This window comes from Anarhichas minor, unplaced genomic scaffold (genome assembly GCF_050575085.1).
Source record: "Anarhichas minor isolate MPS153535 unplaced genomic scaffold, ASM5057508v1 ptg000033l, whole genome shotgun sequence".
Classification (NCBI taxonomy): domain Eukaryota; kingdom Metazoa; phylum Chordata; class Actinopteri; order Perciformes; family Anarhichadidae; genus Anarhichas; species Anarhichas minor.
The window spans coordinates 9,716,349-9,742,664 of NW_027466479.1; the positions used below are offsets into that span (position 1 = coordinate 9,716,349).

The 26,316-nt window shown below is 41.8% G+C and overlaps 3 protein-coding genes across 7 annotated transcripts; 1 reads left to right on the plus strand and 2 right to left on the minus strand.

Annotated features, from left to right (window-relative positions):
* Window positions 1-693: 693 nt before the first annotated feature.
* LOC142965398 (ictacalcin-like) lies at window positions 694-2,648 on the minus strand. Its single transcript, XM_076106321.1, has 3 exons — window positions 2,580-2,648; window positions 1,169-1,314; window positions 694-1,004 (listed from the first exon to the last, which is right to left on the minus strand). The coding sequence occupies exons 2-3, from the start codon at window positions 1,304-1,306 to the stop codon at window positions 864-866; spliced, it is 279 nt and encodes a 92-aa protein (XP_075962436.1). The 5' UTR covers window positions 1,307-1,314; window positions 2,580-2,648; the 3' UTR covers window positions 694-863.
* Window positions 2,649-6,387: 3,739 nt separating this feature from the next.
* Window positions 6,388-8,339, minus strand: LOC142965397 (protein S100-A1-like). Of its 2 annotated transcripts, none has more exons than XM_076106319.1 (3): window positions 8,207-8,339; window positions 6,782-6,943; window positions 6,388-6,638 (listed from the first exon to the last, which is right to left on the minus strand). In XM_076106319.1, the coding sequence occupies exons 2-3, from the start codon at window positions 6,920-6,922 to the stop codon at window positions 6,480-6,482; spliced, it is 300 nt and encodes a 99-aa protein (XP_075962434.1). In that variant the 5' UTR covers window positions 6,923-6,943; window positions 8,207-8,339; the 3' UTR covers window positions 6,388-6,479. The 2 variants fall into 2 exon arrangements, with proteins under 2 accessions (XP_075962434.1, XP_075962433.1); XM_076106318.1 differs by having other exon boundaries at window positions 8,192-8,312.
* Window positions 8,340-11,712: 3,373 nt separating this feature from the next.
* On the plus strand, window positions 11,713-24,791 carry trim46b (tripartite motif containing 46b). Of its 4 annotated transcripts, none has more exons than XM_076105905.1 (12): window positions 11,713-11,787; window positions 14,577-14,838; window positions 15,051-15,240; window positions 16,552-16,750; window positions 17,659-17,805; window positions 18,204-18,299; window positions 19,245-19,498; window positions 20,229-20,350; window positions 20,584-20,922; window positions 22,391-22,620; window positions 23,043-23,110; window positions 23,834-24,791. In XM_076105905.1, the coding sequence occupies exons 1-12, from the start codon at window positions 11,728-11,730 to the stop codon at window positions 24,279-24,281; spliced, it is 2,415 nt and encodes an 804-aa protein (XP_075962020.1). In that variant the 5' UTR covers window positions 11,713-11,727; the 3' UTR covers window positions 24,282-24,791. The 4 variants fall into 4 exon arrangements, with proteins under 4 accessions (XP_075962020.1, XP_075962016.1, XP_075962017.1 ...); XM_076105901.1 differs by having other exon boundaries at window positions 11,728-11,787; window positions 14,577-14,873; window positions 15,095-15,240; XM_076105902.1 differs by having other exon boundaries at window positions 11,728-11,787; window positions 14,577-14,842; window positions 15,094-15,240.
* Window positions 24,792-26,316: the final 1,525 nt, after the last annotated feature.

Consider the following 26,316-nt stretch of genomic DNA (forward strand, 5'->3'; position numbering starts at 1 on the left):
CAGGTCGCCAGTCCCTCACAGGGCTAACACATACAGACAACTGCATTCACAGTCACACCTATAAATTGACAGTTCATCTGACCTGCATGTCTTGTGGCTGTGCGCAGTGGAACTGGGGCACTCACATGAGAGTCACACACAGGAAAACATGCAGACCTCCATGTAGAAAAGCCCCATGCCTGCCAGGTCAGATTTGAACCCAGGACCCATGAGGTGCTGGCCCGACACATCATATTTGATTTATTTGTATTACTTATTGCCAGCTCTGCGTGTTTAACCTCTTTTTAGAAAAGAAAGCCATCACATATATGTATAATGGAGTCTATAACAAAACAAAATATTCAAGTAAAGTTACAATAGTATATTAAAACCATAAAGCAAGACTGTGTTACTTGAACTAAAATGGGTTAGGTATGATTAGGTCAGCTTGTACAACAACACCTAAAGTTTGCCATTTAATAATGATTAATAAATAACCATTATCCACCATAAGCTACTGCAATATACCAGACCTAGTAAGGCCGTAACAGAAAACTGTATCGAATTGTGTTATTGCTTATGACTTTACACTTCTAGCTCTAAATACGATAAGCAACATCAATGACACCCTTTCTGTTTTAACCTGCGGTTGTATTGCTCCTTTCCTGAAGTTAATCGAGCTGTTCCCCTCACCACACAGTCACAGACAAAGTGTTTCAAAGTAAGAAGTTTATTTCATTGTGCGTTACAATATAATGTTTTGTGCCTTTATGTTAATTTAGTTAATTGGAGTTAATATTTACTCCTTAACAGAACAGCTGTCACGGGATCTCTTTCACGGGAAGGCAGCTCTCTATGCTGGCCCCAAGGTGGCGCTTGGATCCTTATTTTTTGGAGAAGTGGTCGTGGCACATCACGGTGATGCAGCTGACCAAGTTGGTAAACTCGTTGAAGTCCACACTGTTGTCCTGGTTTGCGTCCAGGCCCTTGAAGAGGCTGTCCAGAGCCTTCTTGTCAGAGGCTTTCTACAGGTGACAAATGCGTGGAAAATTGTCACTGGGCATGTGCACGACCGGAGAGTTCTACAGGCTGTGATGATGTACACATTCTACCACAAGCATTTACCAATCACAATGCATCACCACACAATGCACCACCATTTACAGTAGAGAGGCCAGAGGTCACTTACCCCCAGCATATCCCCAAATTCACTCTGAAGCAGCTCTTTCAGCTCTCCCTTAGTCAGGGTGTTCTTGTCCCCTTCCTTGCCGGCGTATTTATCGAAGGTGGCAATGAGGAGGGCCATAGCCTTCTGGGTGTCAGACATGATGATTGCTGGTTTTAAAGGGACAGAAAGAATAAAGAGTTCATTTTGACACATGGAATCGTTCCTCATGTCTCTGCATTGGTATGGTTGCACGGGTTCAGGTCAGATGGTTAGTATTTTTCCTTAAATATCTTCAGGTGACTCACTGAAGAAGTTGCTTGAGCATGATGCTCTCATTTAATGCTGCTGTGACTCCATCTAGAGGCAGAGTCTAGGTCTGGTAACTTTTACTGGCACGCCTCATAAGGAATCACATGGCATTGTGGGCAAAAATGGGATGTTAACAAAGGACAACATTTATATCCACAACATGTGGGAATGGTTTGGAGGGGAAGAAAAGGGAAAACATCTGAGTTCATGAAGTCTGCTTCACTATTGCGCCAGTGTTGGCCAATTGTTTGTTTACTTTTTACTCCTACTGCAGTTTAACTGGCTAATTTATTAATATACTATAATTGTTGAGACAATATATATATATATATATATATATAAAGGAATGCAAACTAATTTATTGATTAAGATGTTTTGAGCAGCAGGCAGTGGCTGACATCATTGGTTTTGTCTCTGCCAGTGTTTTTCTCTGAGCTTTCCGTGCAGCTGGATAAAAATAAACCCACGGTTTCCACCGGGGCCCAGCCACTCTTCTTTCCCCCTGTCAACGGCCTGTAACGCACACTCTCTGCCGACTGACACAGGACATTGTTGTGGCAGCAGCTTAGTTGCTGCGGGTAACTCAGTCAAACATAAAGAAGATTTTTTTTTCCACTGACTCCATGAACACAAGAGATTTGGTTGTGGTCGCATTCTGACTCACCTGGTGTCGCTCCCTCTCTGGGGTGTGGCAAGCGGAGGAGACTGTGGCAGCAGAGGGTTTGCGAACAGAGGGGAATTGTGCAAGCGAAACGAATATCATATTTCTGTTTGCTTTTAATTTCAAAGCAAATTTCGAAAGCTGGACGCTAACCTCTGAATGAACAATGCATCAGTGGAAGGACATTCCAGGCTGAAGTTTGCCAAATAACTGGCCTCAGAGCTAAACGAGCAGCGTTTGTTGCCACATTTGTTTCACAAGAAATGAAGGAAAAAACAAAACCCCGGAATGCACACTGAGCTGGTAACTCGGTAACTTTGAAGTTGCATTTAACACAACTGACATTAAATGTGTTGAGTTCAAAAGAATATCCTCTTGGAAAAAGTTTTTGGTGCATTTCTTTAAGTCAGTAAATGAAATCAAACAACAAACAAAATAATATTGTTTAGATTTTCTACTCACCAAAGCTGATTTGTAGAGATTTAAGGAGACCGGAGCGTAAAAGTCAGAGGAGCTGTAGTGATGGAAAATGATGCAAAGGGTGCTTTATAGACCACCACACCCTTCCTCCCTCCCTTCCTCCCTCCCTTCCTTCCTCCCTCCCTCTTTTTTTTTTATCTCCAACCACTCCCACTATCCTCTCGTGGCCTGTTGGAATTTTGTCATTTCCTAAGTTATTCTTTAAGAAACAGTGGATTTATTATTGTTGCTTCGAAAATCACCGTCAAACAGCTAATGATTATGCATGCTGGTTGTTTGGGAGTCTGCTTTGAGCATCAAAAACAATCTCTCTTGTTATGAACACAAGATTACATTTGAACTTGTGATTATTGTTATTAAGACTGTAGAAAGCATTAGATAGGTAGAGGAAGTGTAGCAGTGTGATGCACCGTCCTTTTCAAAGCAAAAAGGGGATGTTTTGTATTACCTCATGCTTCTTACAGCTACAGTATAATTGAAGCCAATTTAGTCACGTGACAAAATTATAAAGAGCTTTTTCCACTTTTTGATGCAATGTATTAAAGTACATAGTTTTTCTTCCAGATAAAAACTTCTCTTAACGGAATATGAACTGCTATTATTAGTTGTTTAAAAAATGAATTTCGGGGAAACATCAAAAACCAGATTGCATTTTTCTCTTGTTCATTGAAGAAGTTTTATAAACTGATGAATGGAAGGATGCAGCAGTTACTATGTGAACTGAATCACCACTTGTATTGATGTGGTCACATACAGCATGCTCTATTTAGAGGGTCACGTTTGTTAATCCTTTAAAAGAAAACACGCAACTCTGGAGTCAAGAGACAAATGCTGGAGGAGTTTTAGTTGTTTTTTTTCTCCCCCAAAGAACTAACTTTAATCATTACATATTTTGGGCATGCATTCTCAATCATAATTCTACTTCCTCCTCTTTGTTTGAGTTTACATTGTGAGTTTTTTCTGACTTTTCTAAAGACGAAGACCAAATGTGACGAGACTTTTGCTGCAATGCCCTTCTTTAAAATCTTGAAAAACAGAAACAAAAAAGAAATGAACAGTTATGTACATTTAAGTTAAATGTGTGTCAGATAATACTTTAATTGTATATTGTACTCACTCATTTCTTTTTGTTTTTGTGTATATAATTGATATTTTTTTCTATTTTCATTTAATTGTTGGAGATGCACATGATTCCTAAATGAAAACATTTAGGCACAGTGACTCACTGTTATGGTCCTGAGTGGGCTCTCTCTTCCTTGCAATTTTGTGGTGGAGGCTGTGACTCACAATCATGTCCCCGAAGCTCATGAGTCAGCTGCAGAGACCAGAAATCAGAGACAGAAGAATTAGCACTGTGGCAACTCGGTGCGATGTGTGTGTGGTCCGTCGCATGACTTTGGAGATATCCAAGGCCTTTTCCTGTCTCTCCTGTTTGGGCAAAGTGCAATTGTTTTGGTCTCTAATTAACAACTTCAATCAAAGTACTGATGATAGGTTGGAAGTCAAGTCACCAACATTCATGTAGTCTGCAACTGAATTTAGGATTTCTACATTCTTTTTCACTGTGTGGAAACTTTTAGTCAAACTTTTTTCCTGTCTTCTTCTCCCCTCCCCGTCCTACTCACTCAGATTGACCAAACAGGGAGGGGAGTATCCATGGAAACCACATTTTGTAATCCAGCTGTGAGTCATATGAAAGTATTTGCAGTTATCAGATGTTCACATGCAGCCAACATTATGATTATAGTTACTGTTATGCCATCTAGTGGTCAAGCAGAAGTACACTGAAAAGAAAGCGTATTTTCAGAGGGTTCACTTGCGGCCATGAGTCTTTTCTTGATTCATATTACCACCGACTGCACTTTTTAATGTAACATCCACCCAGGATTTGAGAAATACTGCGGTCATTATGAGGCTCCACAATACTCCCCGCACCACCCTCAGAAGACTTTGACATTCTTTTTAATAGGCAGCATTTTAAGGGTTTATTAGAGACACAAGGAGAAAAAGTTTGGGAATGACAAGGAAAAAAGTGTTGGCTCACATTTTTATATCATCCGCTGCAACCAGATCACAATAGTTTGATGTCATTTTCCATGGCAGCAGCTACAAACCGGATGTTGGAAGGGTTTGTTGGGTTCAGAACGTTGCTGTTATTGTTTAACAAATTGAATTGTCCACATAGAGGAGCTGTTCTTCCTGTGTGTGTGTCCAAGGAAGGTGCGACATTCATTCCCGAATTTTCGCTTATCTCTGAAGTCAAACCAATACACACCTTCACTCTGTGTCAGTTCGAGAAATGTTAAAACTGTGAGAGTAAGCATACTAAGCATGGCTTCATCCCACTTGTGACAAAGGTAATAATTAAGTCTACTAAGTGAGCAAATATGGGCCTCTTCATTTACCTCGCTTGCTTCATGCTTGAAGAGAGTTATTTATCCTCACAAATACTGATTGCATTGTTTAAGGCAGCATGATGAACATACAGCATGTATCGTATCATGTAACGTCAATGAATTTAGTGCACCTTTTGCTTAACTACACAAAAGGGAAAACAGTCAACAAAGTGGGAAATCCCGGCTGTAGCCTCAGCTGTAGGTCACATGGGTGTGGTGCCTTTGTAAACTGAGGGAAGGGGGGGGGGATACAGACACAGACACACACACACGCACACACACACACACACACACACACACACACACACACACTCGTGCTTTGTAACCTAGCAACTTGAGTGTTTCCCCTGTAACCTAGCAACTTGAGTGTTTCCCCTGTAACCATGCACTCTGGTAGGCCACAGAGCAAGGCTCTGCCTTAAGGGTGTGTGTGAAGGGCTCAGGAGACCATTTCCCCCTGAGTTTTGCCTCCGAGGCAGGCCTTCCTCAGGCAGTAAAGGCTCTGAGGAGTCACTGGGATTGGCAGACCCTGACCTCAACAGTTGCACCCATAATTATAGGAGTCATATCTTAATCATTTATGACTAAAATATTTGATGGGAGGAGCTTGTCAGTGGCAGAACAAAGCCTGAGAGGAAGTGTTGCCTGAGAAACCTTATTTTAGAAAGAAAAACTCTTCAGTTCAGGAAGAGTCAGAAGGAGGGGGTTATCCTGGTCATCTCTTGTGTTATCCACGTTTCACCAGACATGAAACAAAATGAAAAGAATTTGGTGGAAACAGTGGTGTACTGTCGCGCTGTGCCATGTTACTCCACATTTCCACACCGTGTCCAAGAACGTCCGGCTCAATCAAATCTAATCTACAAGAATGCAACAAACTTTATTCAGTTACAAAGCACCCGATCACCTTATTTATCTGCTCATGAGAATCATGATTCAGAGAACTGCAACGGCCTGCTTCACAGAGAGGCGCGTTCACGACCTGAACATTCTGCAGATTCCTCAGAGCAGCGATAAGCAGGACTTTATGGAGCAGTGAGGGAGGACTTTCACACTCAGGGAAGCATGAATTACAGGTGGGAATTACATCATCACACCTAGTGTTTATGGTACAGTTGCCAAGGGAGTCAGTCCACTTGTGATCTCTGGAATGAGCTTCTCCAGGGCATGAATTCAGCACAATGCTCCGCATGGGGAAGAGCAATAACGAAGGGCTTTGTGTCCATTTTTTATATTTATACGCGTAAAAAACACTAGAAACTAAAAGAGGGGCAGTTGTGCTTTTATGTTTGAATGAGAAAAAAAATGCAGGCCGATGATAACTTGCAGGCAAACGTGTACTTAAACATATGTAACTTGCATAAACACATACAATAACCACCAGACACAACAGGTTTGAAATTCTTCAGTGTATTTAATGAACAAAACTATCTTTACAAAACTTGACATGCTTTTTGGTTTCTTTCTTTTCTCCAGCTGTTGTCGTTTACTTCTTCCCCATCTTCATTTCCTGCTGGTAGCACTGCTCACAGGCAATGGAAAGTCCAACAACCAGGGAAACAAACTCCTCAAAGTCAACCTGGCCATCACAGTTGCTGTCCAGGTCCTTCATGATTTTGTCCACAGCAGCAGGGTCCTTCTGAGACTGGGTTAAAAAAGGGGTCGTGAGGTGAGCTTCAACAAGAAAACTCTGGGTTATACCGTATTATGTGATGAATTATTTTACAATCATCATGTCTAAGTCGTGGACACTGTGATTATGCACTTAACACGTTGGTCCCGTCTCACCTTGAGGAAGTTAGACAGCTCGTTCTCCATCAACTGTCTGAGCTGTCCCCGGCTGAGTCCGTATTTCTTGCCTTCCTTAGTGGCGTAGCGGTGGAACACCTTGATGAGTGACTCCATGGCCGTCTCCAGTTCTGAAGGCATGGCTGCTGACGTGTGTTTGGACTGAAAAAAAAAAAAAAGTCCAAACAGAGAATAAATTGTTGATTATGATCGGTGATAGTGTAGAGTTTAGCGGACAATTCTGGATCAACTTTCATAAAAAAATGGAAAAGAGGTTGTTTGTTTTGTGACACTTGATGATACTGATGAGCTAAGGATATGAAAGGGCACGGAGGGTTCAAAAGCCAGGGAGCTGATCCCCTCAGTGTAAACAGTCTCCTTTATTTGCAGGAAACAAAAGCTGGATTTACAATCGGCCCCTCCTGTAGTGAGACTGAGCTTCATCAGAGGATCTTGCAAAGAAAATATTCCGTGTCTTGCACTGAAAACGACTTCACTGTAAATTCACAGTAAAATACTGGCTACTAGTTGCATCACCTATGGGTGAACTGAAGGTCAAATTCTGTTGTGCAAAAGTGGACATTGCATTTAATGAGGACGTCATGTAGCTCAATGCAACACCTTTCTCTTCACTCCAACGCCATTCCACACAATGTGTAATACTCACAGGGAGTGTGAGCTCTGCTATTAGGTTGTTAGAATAACAACAACAAAAAGAAATCACAAAACTCAAAAGAGTCTGTTCTGTCTCCAACTGTTGCTGTGATTACAACAGTACAAAAGGAGAAGTGGGAGGGAAAACAGGGGCTGAGTGTTATGTGAGTTAGAGGGAATGGAAAACTTTAGCTGAATGAGGGGAAAAATGTGCGGATAGACAAAATGGTGGTTGTGCAGCAAATGAGAGGAGACGCTATAGCCACATGTCCACAGTCCAACCACACCCTCTGTAGAGCACCTATACAGGCTACAGGGACGTGTGATGTGTATGTGTTGACATTACACAAGAATAAGAGGAGTAAAATGTGATAAACTGGAGAGAAATAGGAGCCAATTTTCAGTAAGTGCTTATTGTATCAGCTAAATGTATAAATCTTCTATAATTATTAAAAAAAAGTGTGAGCTCAAAAGTAAAAAAAAAAAAAAGGACAATCATATCAATACATTGCAACATTTTTCAATAGATAGAAATAAAGAATACTAGTCTACATAATAGCACAAAAAGTAAAATAATTATGTAACAGAAACTGTATTAAGAATACACAGACATGCTTCCCTTCAGGCAAACTTTGATTGGCAGATTTTAAAAGAAGTAATTAATCCTCATTGATCTTCCCCACCCAGCTGCGTGTAGCTGCAAGAGTTACAGGATTTATGAAAATCCTCCCGGAGTTAGACAGGACCGTTACATACCGATATAGTTCTTACCGTGCAGGGCGGGGCTGGACGTCGTCGGCAGAGGAGAGGAGGGAATGTGTAATGGTCGGGAAAAAGTGCAGCAGAGGTTTTATAGTGAGACGCCGCCCTGACTGCTGAGCAGTGAGTCAACCTGCGGTGTGGACAGTGGACCCTATCGACTGGAAGCAAGGCTGTGCAGACGGTGGTGGGCGGTAACTCCATATAGTAATAAACTTCATATTAGGTTTTGGGAGATGTTGGACTAACTTACAACGACTGAATATAGAAACTCAACTGAAGATATCATGTATAAGGTGTAGAGGAGAAAAAATGCCATCACAACATGATTACTAATCGATTAATCATCTTTCACATGAAATGTGTTCTTGTGCTAGAAGTCATTTACCGCGCCCTTTTACACTGGTATGCTGCAACACAAGACCAATACTATCAGCTATCTGTTCAGTCGACTAATGATGAATTGCAGAAAATAGCAAAGAGTCAAATAGAGACCCTGCTGGACTCAACAACAGCTTGGTGGAGTTAATGAATGGGGCTCGATGTAATCAGCAGCTTTGTTTTAACCACACAAAGTCTCTCAGTGACTGCCAACACATGCAACAATGTACACAGTGTGCTAAAGTCAATAATAGTTGACAGTGTTGTTACTTGTTGGTACTTTAAGTATATTTTAATGCTTGGTACTTTTAATAAAGTGGAAAATGTAAATGCATGGCTCTTACTTCAGTATTAGTATCTCTGCACTGCGGTCTGTTTGTCCAATGAGTGATATTCTCCTCTCGTGCTCATGGACTGACTGAGCGGTGATTTGAGAAATGTCAAATGTAACGATAAGATGTGGACCTTAGCAGTGGTGAAAGAAGTATCCAGACGCTTAACTTAGGTATACTGCAATATAAAATAAACACTTCATTACAAGTAAAAGTATTCAAGATCTTCAAAAGTAACCTATTATCAGTAAGATATACTTCCCAAGTAAAAGTAGGCTACTTATTATCAATAATAAGCCCTGTCAGCATTATGTTTTGTATATTTTAATCTTGGATTGGTGATGCATTAATGTGCAAGCTTTGTTTTTAATGTCTCTAATTTGAACAATTACATCCATGCCTCAACTTATATCTTTGAAAACTAATTTGGAAAATATGAATCTGAAAAGTGAATAAATATGTCAGATAACTCAAGAGCAGTGGTAAACGTTTACATTGCTTTTGCAATGGATTGAGGAGATGCCTGAATAGAGCTCTTTGTCACCACCTTGTGGATATAATTAGTAATACGACTGAGGACCGGCATACTGTTTAGTTTCTACAACATCATGGTCAATGGATGTGTTTCTGTGTTTATATGACAAATAATGTTTTTGTTCCCATATTGAAAACACAAATACCCAGAGCTGCTGCTGCTGCTGTTTTTCTCTGCAATGCAAACTCAAGCGGTGGAATGTATATGTAAGTACATTTACTCAAATCTAAGAACAATTTGGAGGTACTTGTATGTCATCTGAGTATTTCTATTTGATGCTACTTTATACATCAACTCCACTAAAATTCAGAGGAAAAAGCTATTTTTTTATCTGCACCATATTTATCTGACAGCTATACAGACACTTTAAAGATATAACATTTACATATGATGAGTTCATATGACATGATGCATTGTTAAAGATTGAACAACCCAGCAGTATATAAAGCAGTTAGAATGAGCCCAACCTCAACCAGCTACAACATTAAAATGTTGCTTACACTGTAAATGACCATGATCAATGATGGGTACTTTTACTTTCGATACTTTGAGTTCATTTTGCTGACAATATGTCTGTGCTTTTACTTAAGTATCCTTTTGAAAGCAGGAATTTTACTTTGTAAAACATTGTTGATATTTGTATGGTTTTGCTTTTACTCAAGTGAAGTCTCAGTACTTCTTCCACAGGAGTCTTGTGATGAATTAAGCCGTACTCATGCAAGAGCTATTCTGTTTGTGTCACGGTCAATGAAATCCAACTTAACTGCACAAGCAGCAGCTTAACTGAACTAGCAAACTAGAACACAAATGTGTCTTTGTATTCTCTGGTGTCCATTGGGCTAAACCAGCAGACGGACCCAGCAGTTTCCACTCACACGAAGCTTTCTTCGTTGAGTTTCTACATTCTGTGCAGTCTGGCTCTGATATTGCAAGAGAGTATGATTTAATACAGAACTATTGCAATGTTTCCCCACAAATTGGCCTTCGTACTATCTGTCTGCTGTGGCTTGATTGAATGTATCCTTTCGTGAATTACACGTTCAAGTGAAGAGCTGTGATTACTGTCTATTATGCATCAAACTATGAAAAAAAAAGAATACACAATATTAAGTATCGTAATGTTATGTTATGTGCATACAGTGTTTAAGCGCTATCTAGTCTCCTAATGTGGACAAACATATTGATCAATCTTACCATAAAAGATTTTTGTTGTGAAAGTTAAAAAGTAACCACACATGCTGATGTGGACTTGACCCCACATTGCTGGAAAGGATGAACATTGAATATGTCACACTCTACTTTCCCCAGTAATCTTTGTTTATCTTGTTCCGCTATACAGTATATAGGAAAACATCCAAATGTCTACTAATTAAGTCAATAAAATAAAATAAATATAAATACATAAATATGAAAAAGACCTTTTGCAATTTAATTGACATCTTACTTTGCGTACAAGCCATAATTGTATAGTGCATGATGCACTGATGATTAAACTGCATGTGAGTTTTAAAACCTTGTTCAAATTCGCTCCACATCCACCAGCTGTAGTAAAGTCTTGTTTACATGTTACTGCATCAGTAGTGATAATCACATGATATATTATTAACATAACGCTTCATCCCAGGTAATGCTGCCAGTGACATTCTGTGTTTACAGTTAAACCCGAGGCGCAGCGCCACATGGTGGCCAAACTGTATTTTTTCCACACCCATGGGGCATTTCTTCCCCACAGCTGTGCGGGGCTAACAGATTCTTTTCTGAGGATCCTGAAAACGTTTTCCGTCTCCACGGCTTTACATTTCTGTAACAGTCGAAGATGTCATTGAGGAAACAATATGCAGCTTGATGAGAGATTCACTATTGTTTATAATATTGGATTCAGACCGCTATGGCATCAAGCTTCCAGCCCGCTGTGTGCCACATCATTTGAAGGCGTCGGTTTGCGGGATGGGAAGGGTGGGGGGCAGGATGTCTGGGTGAGGAATAAAGCCACAGGCATCTCTTAGAGTGGATATACATAACAACATATTTAGAAAACGGTGGCTTCATATGTTTTTTTTTATTCAGAAGATGTTTTTCTGCTTTTTGGTTTTTCGTGCGTAAAAACCCCAGATCGAGTGTCTTTTGAAAAAAAATCTTAAGAAAACAAGGAATTTACCACACGGTAAACGGGAAAAGATTTTATTATAGGGAATAGTTTTGTATATGTACCGTATGGTGTATGGCCTAGATACATCGCGATTTGTGTCCAGATGATAAAACCAAGAGGCAGCTATTTTCTTAAAATGGCAGAGATGGATTTAAAAACAGCCACATCAACGATGGAAGCATTGGTTCGTATAAGTGTGAGTATAATATGACTGCGTATGTGTTGTCACTGGTTGTATAATCACATTACGATACATATTTTAAAGAAATTCTTATTCGAATACAGCCTGCATTTTGAAATGGAGAACCGCTTGGATGGCACGTCTCCATGTTTCACCTGCCGCATCCATTTATGTCAAATTGGCCTTCCATATATTTTTCTGCATCCAGGAGAAAAGCTGTTGAAATAAAATGTTATTCATTTTCTAAAATAGCCATAACATATTGTCCATCCTCAATCGTTGTACACAATCGTTCGTTATGTTGTCTTGATGCTGAAACTCACGTTAACGGAGGTCCTAAAATGCCTCAGTGCACCAGACTAAATTGCTCCTCAGAAATGGAGGAAAGCATGCTCTTTTTCTAATTATATAACAGCGTGCTCCATTATTAAATGTCAAAACAACGTGAGTGCAGAGTGAAAAGACGCGTTTCTATTTTTGGGGGCTCGCGGGATGGTCGTTTCCATGGAGACGGGATGCAGGACCTTCGGATGCTGAGGCAATTAAGGGGAGGAAAAAAAAGGCTCTGAGCGTGTTGTAGCAGATGGTTACAAATAGAGCACCGGGGCCGACTATATGTTGCAGCACCCTATGTTACAGCACATACCACATTAAAACAGCTCAGAAAATAAGCATGATTGTTGGTGTTGTCGAATCAGCCACTACGGTCGTTTCGTGCAAAACCCATCTAACCGGCGCGGAGGGCTCATCGCTCGCGATAAAATCATGCCTCAAACCCCTCCCCTTCTTTCCAAGAGACGCGCAGCGCTCCGTTGATGCTGGAGTTACACACGTAGTCTGCTGCCATGGCGCCTAGATTCCAGGTGAAGGTAAGGATGTCGCATCGCCTGTTTCACGCCTTCACCGCGCTGGGCTCAGCACTAGCAGTGCGCACTATCCACCGGCGATGTATACAACAAAGCCACAGTCCGTCGTGCTGCATAGCCTGTAGCCTGCTGGGATTGTAATAGGCTGAAACTGCGATTGCTAGAGAAGAGAAAGGCAGGCCGGAGTTGACATTGGAGAATGACACAGAGCGACTGAGCTTCACTGAGGAGGAATGTAGGTTATTTTGATTAATCCAATTACTCCAATGTAACGCTTCAGTATAGGGTATATAGGTCTAAGAGGGTTTTTTTTCCTCCCGCTGCAGACTAATTCTGTCTCAAACGTATCGGCAGCTGTTATTATATTCGACTATGTAAACTGGTAAAAGTAAGATATTACTTTCCACAATCCACTTGTAGTCCGATTTGTGAATTTTCGTCCAGCTGTGTAACACTGTGTGAGCTCCTGGCCTTCTTAAAATCAAATATACATTTACTGTATGATCCCCTCTGTATTATCCCCTAATTCTGCATCCACATCCCCAGAATCAGGGGTGTTAACAGCGGTTTCTGGTGTGCTGTGATAAGCTGTCCCGATGCTGGATCTCATCACATCACAGCCCCCCAAACCCGTCTGTGCAGCAGCAGCACCGTCTGTCAGTTTGTCTTGTCCTGGTGTTGAAGTTAATTCATAGTGACAGTGATGGAGCCTACTGCCTCTGGCCCTGCAAACACTATGGGCTGCAGGTTGAGGTTGTGAGTCAAGGGCATCCTATTGCAACAAATAGATGCTGACTGAACACTAAAACTGAGTAATTATAACACCAGCGAGGAGAAATGGCTAAAGGAACAGGTCCCTTCAACCGTCTCATTGTTAATGAGGCGCGGTAGTCTGTTGGTTGGACCGACTGTAGCTGTGAAGTCTGTGCAGGTTACTGCAACAGCCAGAGTGTCCTTTTCTATCCAATGTCCTTGAGCAGGACTTCAACACGCTTACTGCCTCAGAGGTGCAGCTTTTCACACCCCCCGCCCCCCCCCCCCCAACTATCCCCACCTCTGGCCACTGTGGTTACATCGAGTACTGAAGGTGCTGATTCAGCAGAGAGGTATACTTGAGAAGCTCGCCCAAATACAAAGAAACAACTCCAATAATCTGTACATTATGTGGCAAATCTTATATGACAAATGTGTCTTTGTACAGTGAATTATTCCTTGTTATCGATTTCATCATGGGTCAGTATTTACTTCTGAGTAAATACAGAGTAAAAAAAATATGCCATGAAGACTGAAAAGGCCATCTCTTGCTTATCCAAAAGCATATGTGACTAATGGCTAAAGAGCTCATGTTGATATGCAGAGCTGCGGTTTAAGGGATGCACTCTGCAGTGGTTCAATAATTAATGCCTGGCCTTTTTCTATATTTAACAAGAATGATGCCCTATGTCGCCTGGGACAGCTTTTTCCCATTGCCACGTCTCTCTCTCTCTCTCAGTTCAGTCTCTCTATCTCATGTGATGTTGAACCTCCTCGGTGGTACCGACTAGAATGTGTACAGAAAACTGTCAAGTACAGAAAATTGGCTTTGAGTGCCTGGTCAGATTCCTAAAATCTTAACAATTTGCTTAGTCTTTTGTCAGATAGTTTTCTGATTTAAATCAAAATGTTGCAGATTTTCTTGTTCACACAAAATTAGATTTTTTTCAAAGCTTTTGCTGTTTTTGTTAAATGAAAATGATTTTTTAAAGGGTCAGGGATTTATATTTCTCGTACAAATATTGTTCGGTATTCGGTAACATATAATTAGTGAAAAACTTAAAAAGATACCTGCAAGCTTTACTTTTCCCCTTACAGGCTAATTGTGCACATTTCTACCTCTCTGTGTGTTACATGCTCTTACATTGTGCAGATCATAACCCCTCACCTCTTTGCCTCCGACAGTCCAACATGAAGAGCCTGGAGAATGAGCTGCATTGCACCGTGTGTAAGGACATAGTCAAACAGCCCGTGGTCCTGCCATGCCAGCACAGTGTCTGCCTCATGTGTGCCTCGGAGGTCTTGGTGGCAAACGGCTACCCGCCTCCGGATCTCCCCCCAGAGCCAAACTCCCCAGCCTCCACACCCAACACCCGCTCCCCCCGTCAGGCCCGAAGGCCTACACCTAAAGCTGAGCAGCGACCTATTGACCGCGTGCTGCGGGCAGGTTTGGAGTGCTTCTTCTTCCGCCATATCAATTTAATCTGTCGAGGGGGATATTTATGTCTTGTGTGGATAAAAATAAAGGCTTTTTTTGATGCGAGTGCTTTGGATTGCATACTGATATGCAAACCATGTGATTACACGCAAACCGTCCCTTGATCCACTGTCGTTTTCTGTCTCCCTCTGCTCCTAACTGGCTTTTCTTCTTGGTTTGAGGTCCCCACCCGTCTTCGCCATCCATGCCCCGGTCTCCGGGATACGGCACGTATCCGGGGCGGCGCCGTAAGGAGGGCCCACCCCTGGTGATGATGTTCCCCTGTATCCCGTGCGGCCGAGATGTGGAGCTGGGAGAGAAGGGCCTTACTGACTGTCTGCGCAACCTCACCTTAGAGCGTATAGTGGAGAGGTAGGTACCACACACACACACACACCCTTTTCAGCCAAAAAAGTGAAATGCAAAAATATGCACAAAAGTACCCACACAGGGATCTTGTCCTTCAGTGGTTATGGTGTTTTGTGCCAAATGCACATGAGTAGTTGATTTGGGTGTGAAAAACAGAGGGTGTGGGAACATGTCCAATTTGGATTGTAATTATTCAGCAGCAACTCAGCTGTTGATGAATCCTGCGGAGTGTGCACTGCAACATATTGTAGCTACCAAGGCTGACTGTGTGCTTCCATAGTCCAGTGGCTTCGTGCTCACTTTATAACCCATTCAATACTACTTGGCTCTCTCTCTCACAGTGGGCCTTTTGCCCTCTCATTTAATTGTGTTCAAAACCTTTACATTTCTTTTGATTAGAATTTTACTCATGTCTATAATAGTTTTAAGCTTTTGACTTTAACCCGTGTGTGTGTGTGTGTGTGTGTGTGTGTGTGTGTGTGTCTGAGAGAGAATGTAAGTGCGCATCTCTGTGTCTGTCCATGGCTAATCTCACATACCGCTGCACCAAACTGCATAATATTTTATGATGCTCGTTTATGGCTGCATGCTCAAAGGACGTCTCGGTGTTGCAGTGACTCACACTTTGTTAGGACACCTTTCTTTGCTTGTTTGATACTGACATTGATTGGACTGCTGTCTGCTCGATCACTACTCTTAACCGGCCCCTGGGCAGTAGGGTTTCATCACCGCTGCTCTGCGGCTGCTCTGCGGCCAGAGACAGAGTGAGGGAAAACCGTTTCACACTTTGTTTTGGATGGTGTGTTTGGCTAACAGCTAACGGAACTACACACACAGCTGACTGCATTACCGGCGCTCTGCGGCTGCCATGCAGCTGCTATGCAGCCAGAGACACAGTCATGCTGTGCTGTTTTATTGGGCATGAACCTCACGTTTACAGGCAGATTGCCGAAAAAATAGACATGGAGCTTAAATAAATGCTTCCATGAGATGAAGCTGAGATGCGCTTATGCACACAGCCGGTGCAGACATCTGCATAGATTAAATGATAGTGTATCTGTTGTGTGAGACATACAGGTGGAAAACGCAGGTGAAAAGCGCGTCTAGATAACTTTCAGTCTAGTCGGGGGTTTAGCCGTCTGTGGGTTGTATTACATCAAACATTACAGCAGTGGTTGTTGCAGACACACCTGGAGTAGATCTGCACTGAGTGCACCTTTCTGTTTGTTGGCAGATCTCTCTTCATAAAAAGTCATGAGATCACAATGGAACAAGCCTGCTTAAAGGTTAAATCCGTCTTTCTATCACTACCAGGTACAGACACACAGTGAGTCTGGGCAGTGTGGCTGTGATGTGCCAGTTCTGTAAACCTCCTCAAGCTCTGGAGGCCACCAAGGGCTGCGCTGACTGCAGGGCCAATTTCTGTAACGAGTGTTTCAAGCTGTATCACCCGTGGGGGACGCCACGAGCACAACACGAACATATCCAGCCGACGCTCAACTTCAGACCAAAGGTAAGACTTTGGAACAATCACTGTTAATCTACATTTTTAATAATAACATATCATGAACTTGTATTTACAGAGATTAAACCAATTATTTCAAAAACATTTTAAAACCTTTGGTACAACTTTGTAATAAGGCACCCTTTATACAGATGTATAAGTCATAACTACTGGCTTCAATTGTGGTTGATGTATCCTTAACTCATGCTTCACAGATAAGTTGTATGCCAAACATAAAACAATTTGCTAGGTTGTGAAGACATTTCTTTGATTGGTGTTGTGATCCTTTCTATGTGTTAATAATCCAAGTACAAATCATGGTAATATTTTAATAACTACTCATGGATTCCTCACTTTCCAATAAGCCATTCAGCATGCATTTTGAGGGTCCTACTGATTAATAAAAGAGCTAGATGAAAATATAAAGTGTAATCCTGAAGTGAGATCATTTTTCACAACCTGGCGACCAAAAGCAGATCAATAAAGCGTCAGAAATGATGCATTCAACACAATGAACCAGTTTCTCACAACTTGTAAAGCACTTATAAACGGTGCATTATTAGAAAGCGGTTCCAAGATTTTTGTACACTCGAAATATGACACAGATCTTATTTTCTGACTTGAACACAAAAGTCTGATATTTTTGTAATAGATTTGCGGCAGGTTGTTGGGCCAGCAACCACAGTGATGAAATAACAAACAAGAACAAAAATATGTATGTATACATTAAAACTTTAAAATTAAAATTAGCTTCTTAACTATGTTTTTTTCTGGACCTTCTGACTGCTGTTGGGCCATGTGGCGCTGTGATGTTACGTACACATACACACTTCCTTATAATAATCGGCTCTTTCTCCCTGGAGGTAAAATGTGCCGTAGATAAATACGTTGAGATGTAATTTAGCTCTTGTCCTCAGGTTCTGACCTGTCCGGAGCATGACCAGGAGAAGCTGCAGTTCTACTGCCGGTCCTGTCAGCGGCTGCTCTGCCCTCTCTGCAAACTGCGCCGCGTCCACACAGGACACAAGATCCTGCCAGTGGCCCACGCATACCAAGCCCTGAAGGTACGACTCTGAATCCCACATAGTCTGGACTGGGTTCCTCTAAATGCTCTGCAAAATGAAAGGCTTGATACAAAGGATAGTTCTGACAAACTCAGCTAAACATAGAAGTAGACATATAAGATTGAAATTGATACTTGTATTTGCCTAATATCAGACAGAATTGTCGGCACATACTCGCTGGAGTGGAGGAATTCAAAGCCTCTGGACCCAGGCAATACTTTTTTATGAGTAAGGCTTTATTTCAAAATGTTGAAAAACAGCTTTCAGTGTATGAGAGACGAGCATCGTACAGTACTACAGAGCAGTGCAGTAAGTGTTGCAGAGTTAATGTGTAACCATTAAGCCGTCTGATGCGTATTTGTTGTATGCATTTCGTGTTGTTGCTGTTTATTTGACAGGAGAAGATTACGAAGGAGATGAACTACATTCTGTCCAACCAGGACACAGTTCTGGCTCAGATTACCCAGCTGGAGAGCTCAATCACTCAGACTGAGGTGATTAATTCTTAAAATGTTGCTGAACATGGAATTACTGTAACACCAGTCAGCAGCTAAACACCATAAAACTGCAGAGTTGTTTTTTTTAGCAGCTTCTTTGACAGACTTGTCTTTTCTTTGCGACCTCGCACACAACCTTTGAAAATTCATACATTGTTTATAACACAATATTATGAAGCTTTACTCATAGCTTTAATCATATATATGGATTTTGTTGAAGTCTTTATTATTGTATTTGTATTATTATTGTATTTATCAACAATAAGCCTGTGACTCCTCCTGTGAAGCACCCATAACTGGAGTATTAACCTTTAATTATAGACTGATAACAAAGTTTTTACGTATGTACAAATAATTTATAGGCCAGCTTAATATGGTTTATAAATGTTTTCAAAACTCACGAGGACAGTAACTTACTTCCTGCTGGAGCTTTTTAAGCTTTAAATCATGGCCTCCATCTGCTGGTTGGGTTTGCTAAGTTGTCATGAGAGTGAAGAAGGGTCTCGAATAAAAGAACGGATTTCAATTAATCAATATATTGCATAAATACTTAATATTAATACATGTGTAGAAATACTGTACCTTTTATATTCATTATATGTTACATTGTTGCTTATCTATTTACATGCCAGTAATTGATGTTTTACAGGAGGAGTTGTGGCGTGATTGTTGACGAATACAATAGTAATAAGATAATGTCCTTATATCTGACTGCAACTAAATTTTAGTGTGTTTACAAATCTTTATTAATTGTCTATTTCCTGCTTATAAGTGCTGCATAGGATAGGCGAATATAAAATGTCAATGGCATGTCATCGTCCGATTTTATGTGTGATCGAACCTGTCTGACTCGACAGTCCACCTCAGCATCCGACTTTCACTCAATGAAAGCTGGATGTTGCCAAACGTTTGAGCCGGTCCGTCTGCGTTGCTCTTCAACAGGTGAACAGTGTGTCAGCCAGAGAGCAGCTGGCTCAGAGCATCAGGGATCTGACAGCTGCTCTGGCCGAGCGCCACGCTTCGCTCACACAGGCTCTGGAGGTGGCGCGCAAGAAACGGGGCGAGGCGCTGTCCGCTCAAGTGGCGGAGAGGCGGGGCTTGATGGAACACACGGGGCTCATGGCGTTTACCCAGGAGCTGCTGAAAGAGACAGACCAGCCCTGCTTTGTGCAGGCCGCTCGCCAGACCCATAACAGGTTTTCTATTTGCTTGTCGTATCTTATTTGTTTTGGCATAGCTCTCTGCTGCCATTGAACCGATCTTAGGTTAGTTTTTCTTCCTTTGTTAGATTCCTTTCTATTGTTCGCCCATTCGTACAGCTTTTACTCACACCTAGTTAGTGATTATTTTGCATTCAAAAACAAAATAAATAGTCTTAAATGATAATCTATATATTTGTTATTGTCGACAAATCCATATAAAAACAGCAATAAACTGATCCTACTAACAAGTACCGCCTCTGTAGCCAAAGCCTGAATAAAGCTCATTCGTCTCTCCACATCAGTGTGCCACACCGTGTCACTGGCTGACGTGTTTCTCACATAAATACTCACTAGTGCACCAAATATGTATGAATCCGCAGCTTAAAATAGTCCCCAAGAAATGCACGATGTACTTGTGTTTGAGAAACGTTAGCGAAGAACTACAGTGCCCAGCTGTAAATAACGACTTAATAAAACAATACATTTGTAACCCATCTTTAGTAGAATGTAATGGCTTGTGATTGAGCGACAAAGACGCATTATTGTTTTTAAAATCTTTTTTTGGTATTTGTTGACACTAAGAATAACAAAGAACGACGTCAGCCTAATCTTTTAAAGGTAATCATACACCCTTTCCTCCTCATCAGTCTGTTTCAGCCCTCACTGTTCCTCCTTTATTATTCTAACACTGCTCTCCCTGTCCCCCCCCCCCCCCCCGCATCAGGTTCAGCAAAGCAATTGAGAATCTCGAGCATTTCACTCTGGCTGCTGACCCATCCTTCAGACATTTCCAGCTGGACGTCTCCAAAGAACTCAAACTCCTGACAGAGTTGAACTTCATCCAGGGTGAGGAAGGGAGTGATGGGAGCGGAAGGGAAAGGGTGGGGAACACGATAAGAAAGGAAGGGAGTAGAAGACGACAGGAGCTTTTTGACAGCTTTCTTATCTCTCTTAAACTGTCTTATGAAGAAGAGTAACATAGTTGTACTACCACCTTCACTTCACTGATTAACCTACTATCACACGTTAAACTTCTAGATTTGAGTTATTCGTGTACATTAAAACTATTTCTGTCACAGCTCCACTGGCTCCAGTGATTGATACCCAGCACACCCTGGCCTATGACCAGCTCTTTCTGTGCTGGCGACTGCCCCAAGACTCTGTGTCTGCCTGGCACTTCTCCGTCGAGTATCGCCGCCGGGGTGTGGTACCAGGAGGAGCGTCTAGAGGCGGCGTCAGAGGAGGATTGTCCGCCGCCCGCTGGGGCTGGCAGCGATTGGATGAAGTGAGCGGGACCAGCGCGGTGATCGACAGGTTGGAGATGGACAGCGTGTACGTGCTGCGGGTGAGAGGCTGCAACAAGGCCGGCTACGGGGAGTACAGCGAGGAGGTGTACCTGCACACCCCTCCTGCACCAGGTGAGAGAACACGTTTTCGGTCTAAGAAGGGGTCAAACTCTGCCCTAGTTTGGTAGTACCCCACTGTGTGTGTGTGTGAGTCATTATGGCAAAATGTGGTCCTGCAGACATCTACTGTAGCGGAACTACCACGACGCGGTTTTGAGTACTTTGCCAGGCGTTTATATTTCTGTATGTCTGTATGTGTACAAATTGTGTCACTGCGATAGCGTCACAACCGGACAAGATTCAATCATGAAATTTTACAGGTGTGTAGTTGAGATCAAATGAAGACAGAGTTTGAAGACGGGATCGTCCCTCACCACCATAAAGTGTCCAGAATGTCTTATTTATACATTTATTTTTGCATCTTCCACTCAACTATGCAAGAGTATTTCTTCTATTTTTGGTTAATGGTCAGTGACACGTGTATGATAGCTACAAAAAATGTCATTATAACCAAACAGCAAGCTGTAGTTTCTGTCACCCAGGAGCCATTCATCTCTTCACACCTGCTATTATTTAAAAGCATATGGGATGGTTTCCATGATGAGCAGTTAATAATTCATTCTCTTTTTTTCTGCCCATTCTCTCCAATTTTTCGTCCACCACTTTCTCACATGCTCACTTTCTCACTCTTTTATTACTTCATCCCTCTCTCATGTTTTATTTCCATTTCACAGCTTTTTACTTGTCACTCTCTTCCGCGCTCCTTCCACGCTGCCAACCTACATGCCTCCTACAGAACGTAAGAAGTGCATTCATATCTCTTGACCACCCCGCTGTATCCTCATGCTCTTCTCCTCTTTCTCTTCCTGGTCATCCCATGCATCCTCTGTTCTTCCACCCCCATCTAGAACCCCAATCTCACCCCTCAGCTTCCCGCTCTATGGCGAGATCTGTCAGAGCGCTGATGAGGTTTGCAGTTTGTTAAGACGCAAGGCTTAACAACATGGATCGGAATCCGATCCGGGGCTTTTTGATTGGTTGAGTTGAGTGATTGGTGACTTCCTTGTGCCCCAGTAGGCTGTTTTTCCTCCCTGCTACTGCGTATGTTCCCTCAGTAAATTGTACTTACTTTGGAAAAATCTGCACTCCCCACAGCCGGAGCTTCTTTGTGATACCTTCTGTATTGTACTCCCCGAGTCATCAATTTATAGAGGAGTGTCCCTTTCTCTTCCAGTGCTGCTGTGAGGAGGTGCATGCCTGCCCTCTCCCCCTAGTCTCTCCTCTCAATTGCTTCCTATTCTCCTCATTTCTCTTCTCCTTGCTGCTTCCGGACTGTAAATCTGTACCACTTTCCCTTTGTTGCCTCCCAAACGTCTCCTGCCGTTACTAAAACCCCTATATGTCATTTTTGAATGCACCTGTCTCTTTGTCCTCCCCTTCCCCTCACGTCTAATTCTTCCCCCCTCCCTTCTCTCTCTATTCCCCCCCCCCCCCCCTTTTCCTTTTCTCTGCTGTGTCCTACCTCCCTGTCTCCTCCCAGTGCTCAACTTCTACCTGGACTCTCGCTGGGGTCTTCATGCCGACCGGCTGGTGGTCAGTAAAGAGCAGCGCTGTGCTCGCAGCGTCCCCGGTCTGTCCCTGCTGCAGGCCGCTGACCACGCCCTCACTTCCTGTCACCTGACCTCAGACCTCCTAGTGGGGGATGTGGCTATTACACAGGGAAGGCACTACTGGGCATGCTCAGTGGAGCCTGGGTCTTACCTCGTGAAGGTTAGTCAAGTCTAGTAGTAAATTCTACATATCTTATGTACTGAATACTACACAATATTAGTGCATACTGACAGTATGTGGAAGGTTTGGTTTCAAGTTTTTCTCGATGATAATCAATATTTCTGACAATATAAGCAACAATTATAGTTGAAGTTTAAAACAAAACTATTACTTTTTACAAATTTAAAACTCCATCACTGATCAGATTCGATTGACAGTAACCTAGCCTGCATTGTACCACTGCACATTCTAAAATTAGTGTTTCTACTATTAGTAGAACGGAACGATGATGTTTGTGTTTCTGCTTCCCTAAAATAACCAAATAGGGAAATAGAGAACTACATCAATCTGTTGTGTAAAGATTTTCGACAAGATAAATGTTTAGTTAATTACAAATTGATTGCTTTTTTCTTTTTGAACAGGTGGGAGTTGGTCTGGAATCTAAACTGCAGGAGTGGTTTCACCTTCCACAAGACATGGCCAGTCCCCGGTGAGTACCTGTAGTAGTAGCTCAGGTACTTGACTTGGGTATTTCAGGGGGGAATATAATGCATTTATATTCTCTACATTTGAATTGACAGATTGAGCTACTAGCAACTTTTCCTATTAAGATTTTACATTTTAAAAAAAAACATTGGAGGAAATTGAATTTTGTCACAGTTGGTGAGTATGAGGCAACAGGGATACGACCCAAATGCAGACAAAGCACATTAAGGCATGAAAACTGGTCAAAAACCTGGAAAGGCAGTCCAAACAGGCAAACAATTCCAAATGGGTATAAGAAAATCTAAAGTTCAAAAATATCAGGCAAGGTTCAAAAGCACTCAATCACAATCGTCTTGGGCGGCACTGAGAGCTGGATGCAGAGACGGTGCCCTTGAATTACAGATTTCTGCAATAAAGACATAGAATAACTTGTCACTCACAAGGGCCATTTTGCAGAACGAGTACTTTTTTGTTTGATACTTTAGGTGCATTTTGCTGCTAGTACTTTTGTGAGTAGGACTTTGAATGCAGGACTTTTGTTTTGGAATATTTTTACGTTGCTGTATTGGAGTATTTTTACCTTGATGTATTGGTACTTATATTTAAGTAAAGGAACTGAATGTTTCGTTGCCACTGTCCGTAACAACAGATACAAGTGAATAAGCAGTGTAACATAAGCAGATGACTCATCCATAATAATTGTTTTCAAACTGCGCTCTCCCTCCAGCTACGACCCGGACAGTGGTCATGACAGCGGAGCAGAGGATGCTCTGGACTCCGCCCCGCCATTCTGCTTCCTCACGATGGGGATGGGTAAGATCTACCTGCCCCAGCACAACTACCACCACCACAGTAGCCATGGGAACGGTATCCGAGACCCCATCACCAACGGCAACGGCCCCTCCTCGTCCGCGGGCGTCACCTACCCGCTGCCCCCTCGGCTCGGCATGTGCCTTGACTTTGAGAAGGGTCGCGTCACCTACTACGACGCCCACTCCCTTCGGCCTCTGTGGGAAGGCCACGTGGATTGCTCCGGCCCCGTGTGCCCGGCTTTCTGCTTCATTGGCGGGGGGGCTCTGCAGCTGCAGGAGCTGGTAGCCAATCGCAATGCGGACCAGACTCCGGTCAGAAGGGTAACCATCCAACCCCGGGTCTCTAGTTCACAGAACAACTGACGGCTGATCTGAAGTCATATGGTTATTTGGAATGTAATTGGTAATTGTGAAGTATTTACTCAGCTAGAGCGAAAAGCTAGAAATCTCAGCGATTTTGTTTTGTATTTAATTTTCTTTGTACAAGAAAATGTTTCTATAGCAACAAATATGCAATGTAATTAAGTTTCCAACATTTTTGTTATATAAAGTTTTGCAAGAGTTATTGCTTAAGTATTACTTATTATTACGTTATATCTTTGATGCTTGCACTTGTAGCCAGGCTATATTGCATACATTTATAAAGCTAATGTAGATACAGCGCCACACAATGTCGTCCTCCCTGTAGAAGCTTTTACTCTGTTATTTCATGCCCTTAATGTTTAAAGCTTAAGAACTCTTATGTTTTAGAGATATATATGTGTGTGTGTAAAAAAAATAAAAGGCCTTGACTATTGAATCTATAACTAAACTTGTGTTTAACGACACAGTTTTCACCCGTTATGATCCCCAACCAAAGTTATTATTTTTCTGGGATGTAAATGTGGTAAATTAGAGATAGAGAAGAACAATACTGTAATTAGAAGCTCCAATTATACCTCTGCTGCACAGCTAATCACTCCCGCGATTCTGTGCATTGCTGTTTTGTGTTTCAAAGACATGAGTCTGATGTGTGTGTGTGTGTGTGTGTGTGTGTGTGTGTGTGTGTGTGTTTGCTTGCCTATGCGCATGGGTGCGTGTGGTTTGACTGATAACAGCATTGATTGACAGTGAAAAGTTGTTTTCATGCAAACAATACTTTTTTTTGGTGTTTTTTTCAACCTCGCTTGATTGTAAGTTAATGAGCAGTGCTTCTTATGAAACGATTAGTAGATTAAATCCATGTGAACGTCACCTGCTGGCAGAATATTTGCAAAAGAAAAATGAACTAAGTACATACACACTAAATAAACGCAAATTTGAATTACTAAAACACCTTCTGTTTCCTTTTGATGTTGCTTTTGCCTGATTTGAATTCTGCTCCATCCATATTTTCACAGTTGCAATCTTCTCCGAGAGGATGGCGCTCTCCTGTTTCACCACTAGAGTGCAGCAGGTCATTGTAGAAGACCGATATCTCCAACCTCATCTGAACACACTGCAGCTATTGTAATGGTCAGAATATTTATATTTGGAAAGAAAAATAATTGGACCCATTTGCCAATCAAATGGTCCTTCTCTATAGGATGTTGTCAGCCTCACACTTTGAAATGTGCTGTTAAAAATTGGAAACTGGAAAAATTGGCATCGTTTTCCAAATCTCCTCTTAAAACTATATACATTTGCTTTTATGGATCTCTTACTTTAGTGGGAGTATATACTACCTGCCTTTTTTTGTTACGTTCTCATTTAACAGCACCGTTTCTGGCTTTACTTACAGTTCACTTGTTATTTATTCTTTTGAAAGGTACTGTGTATAACACAAGGTGCAATATGAGACAATGATACGAAGAAAAGAGGGAGAATTTAAAGTCGTTGACAAAATAAATATGTTTAACTATTACCATATATGCATTGCCATGCTTTGATTGATTGTCACTGATAGCCATAATAACAAATGACTCTATACCAGCACACAAACCTTTACATTTGTTGGCCGATCTGGACAACCATCATAAAGTAAAACTAGACGATTCATGCCAAGTCTTGATATATACAGAATAGCATATCCTGCCAAAAGGTCTCTTGTATGAATGTATGAGTTCATGTGTAGGAATTACCATGAATCAAACTTTATTGTTTACACACATGCAATAAAAAGTTCACTTAACAGCAGACGTAACATACGTGTCCTTGAGTCCTGCATGGCCTCTGATCTACTGAATAGAACATCAGTTTAGTTTTATAAATTGCAAAAGACGCCACCTATTGGCTAATCACAGTTTAAAATAGGAAACAGACTTGACGGAGAGAGTCTGGCTCAATGAAACACCTTGGATAATGAATAGTGATGACCATCTGCTTTTGATAGAGATATTAACACCTCACATGTGTAGGTACTTAGCATTCCTTATGTAAA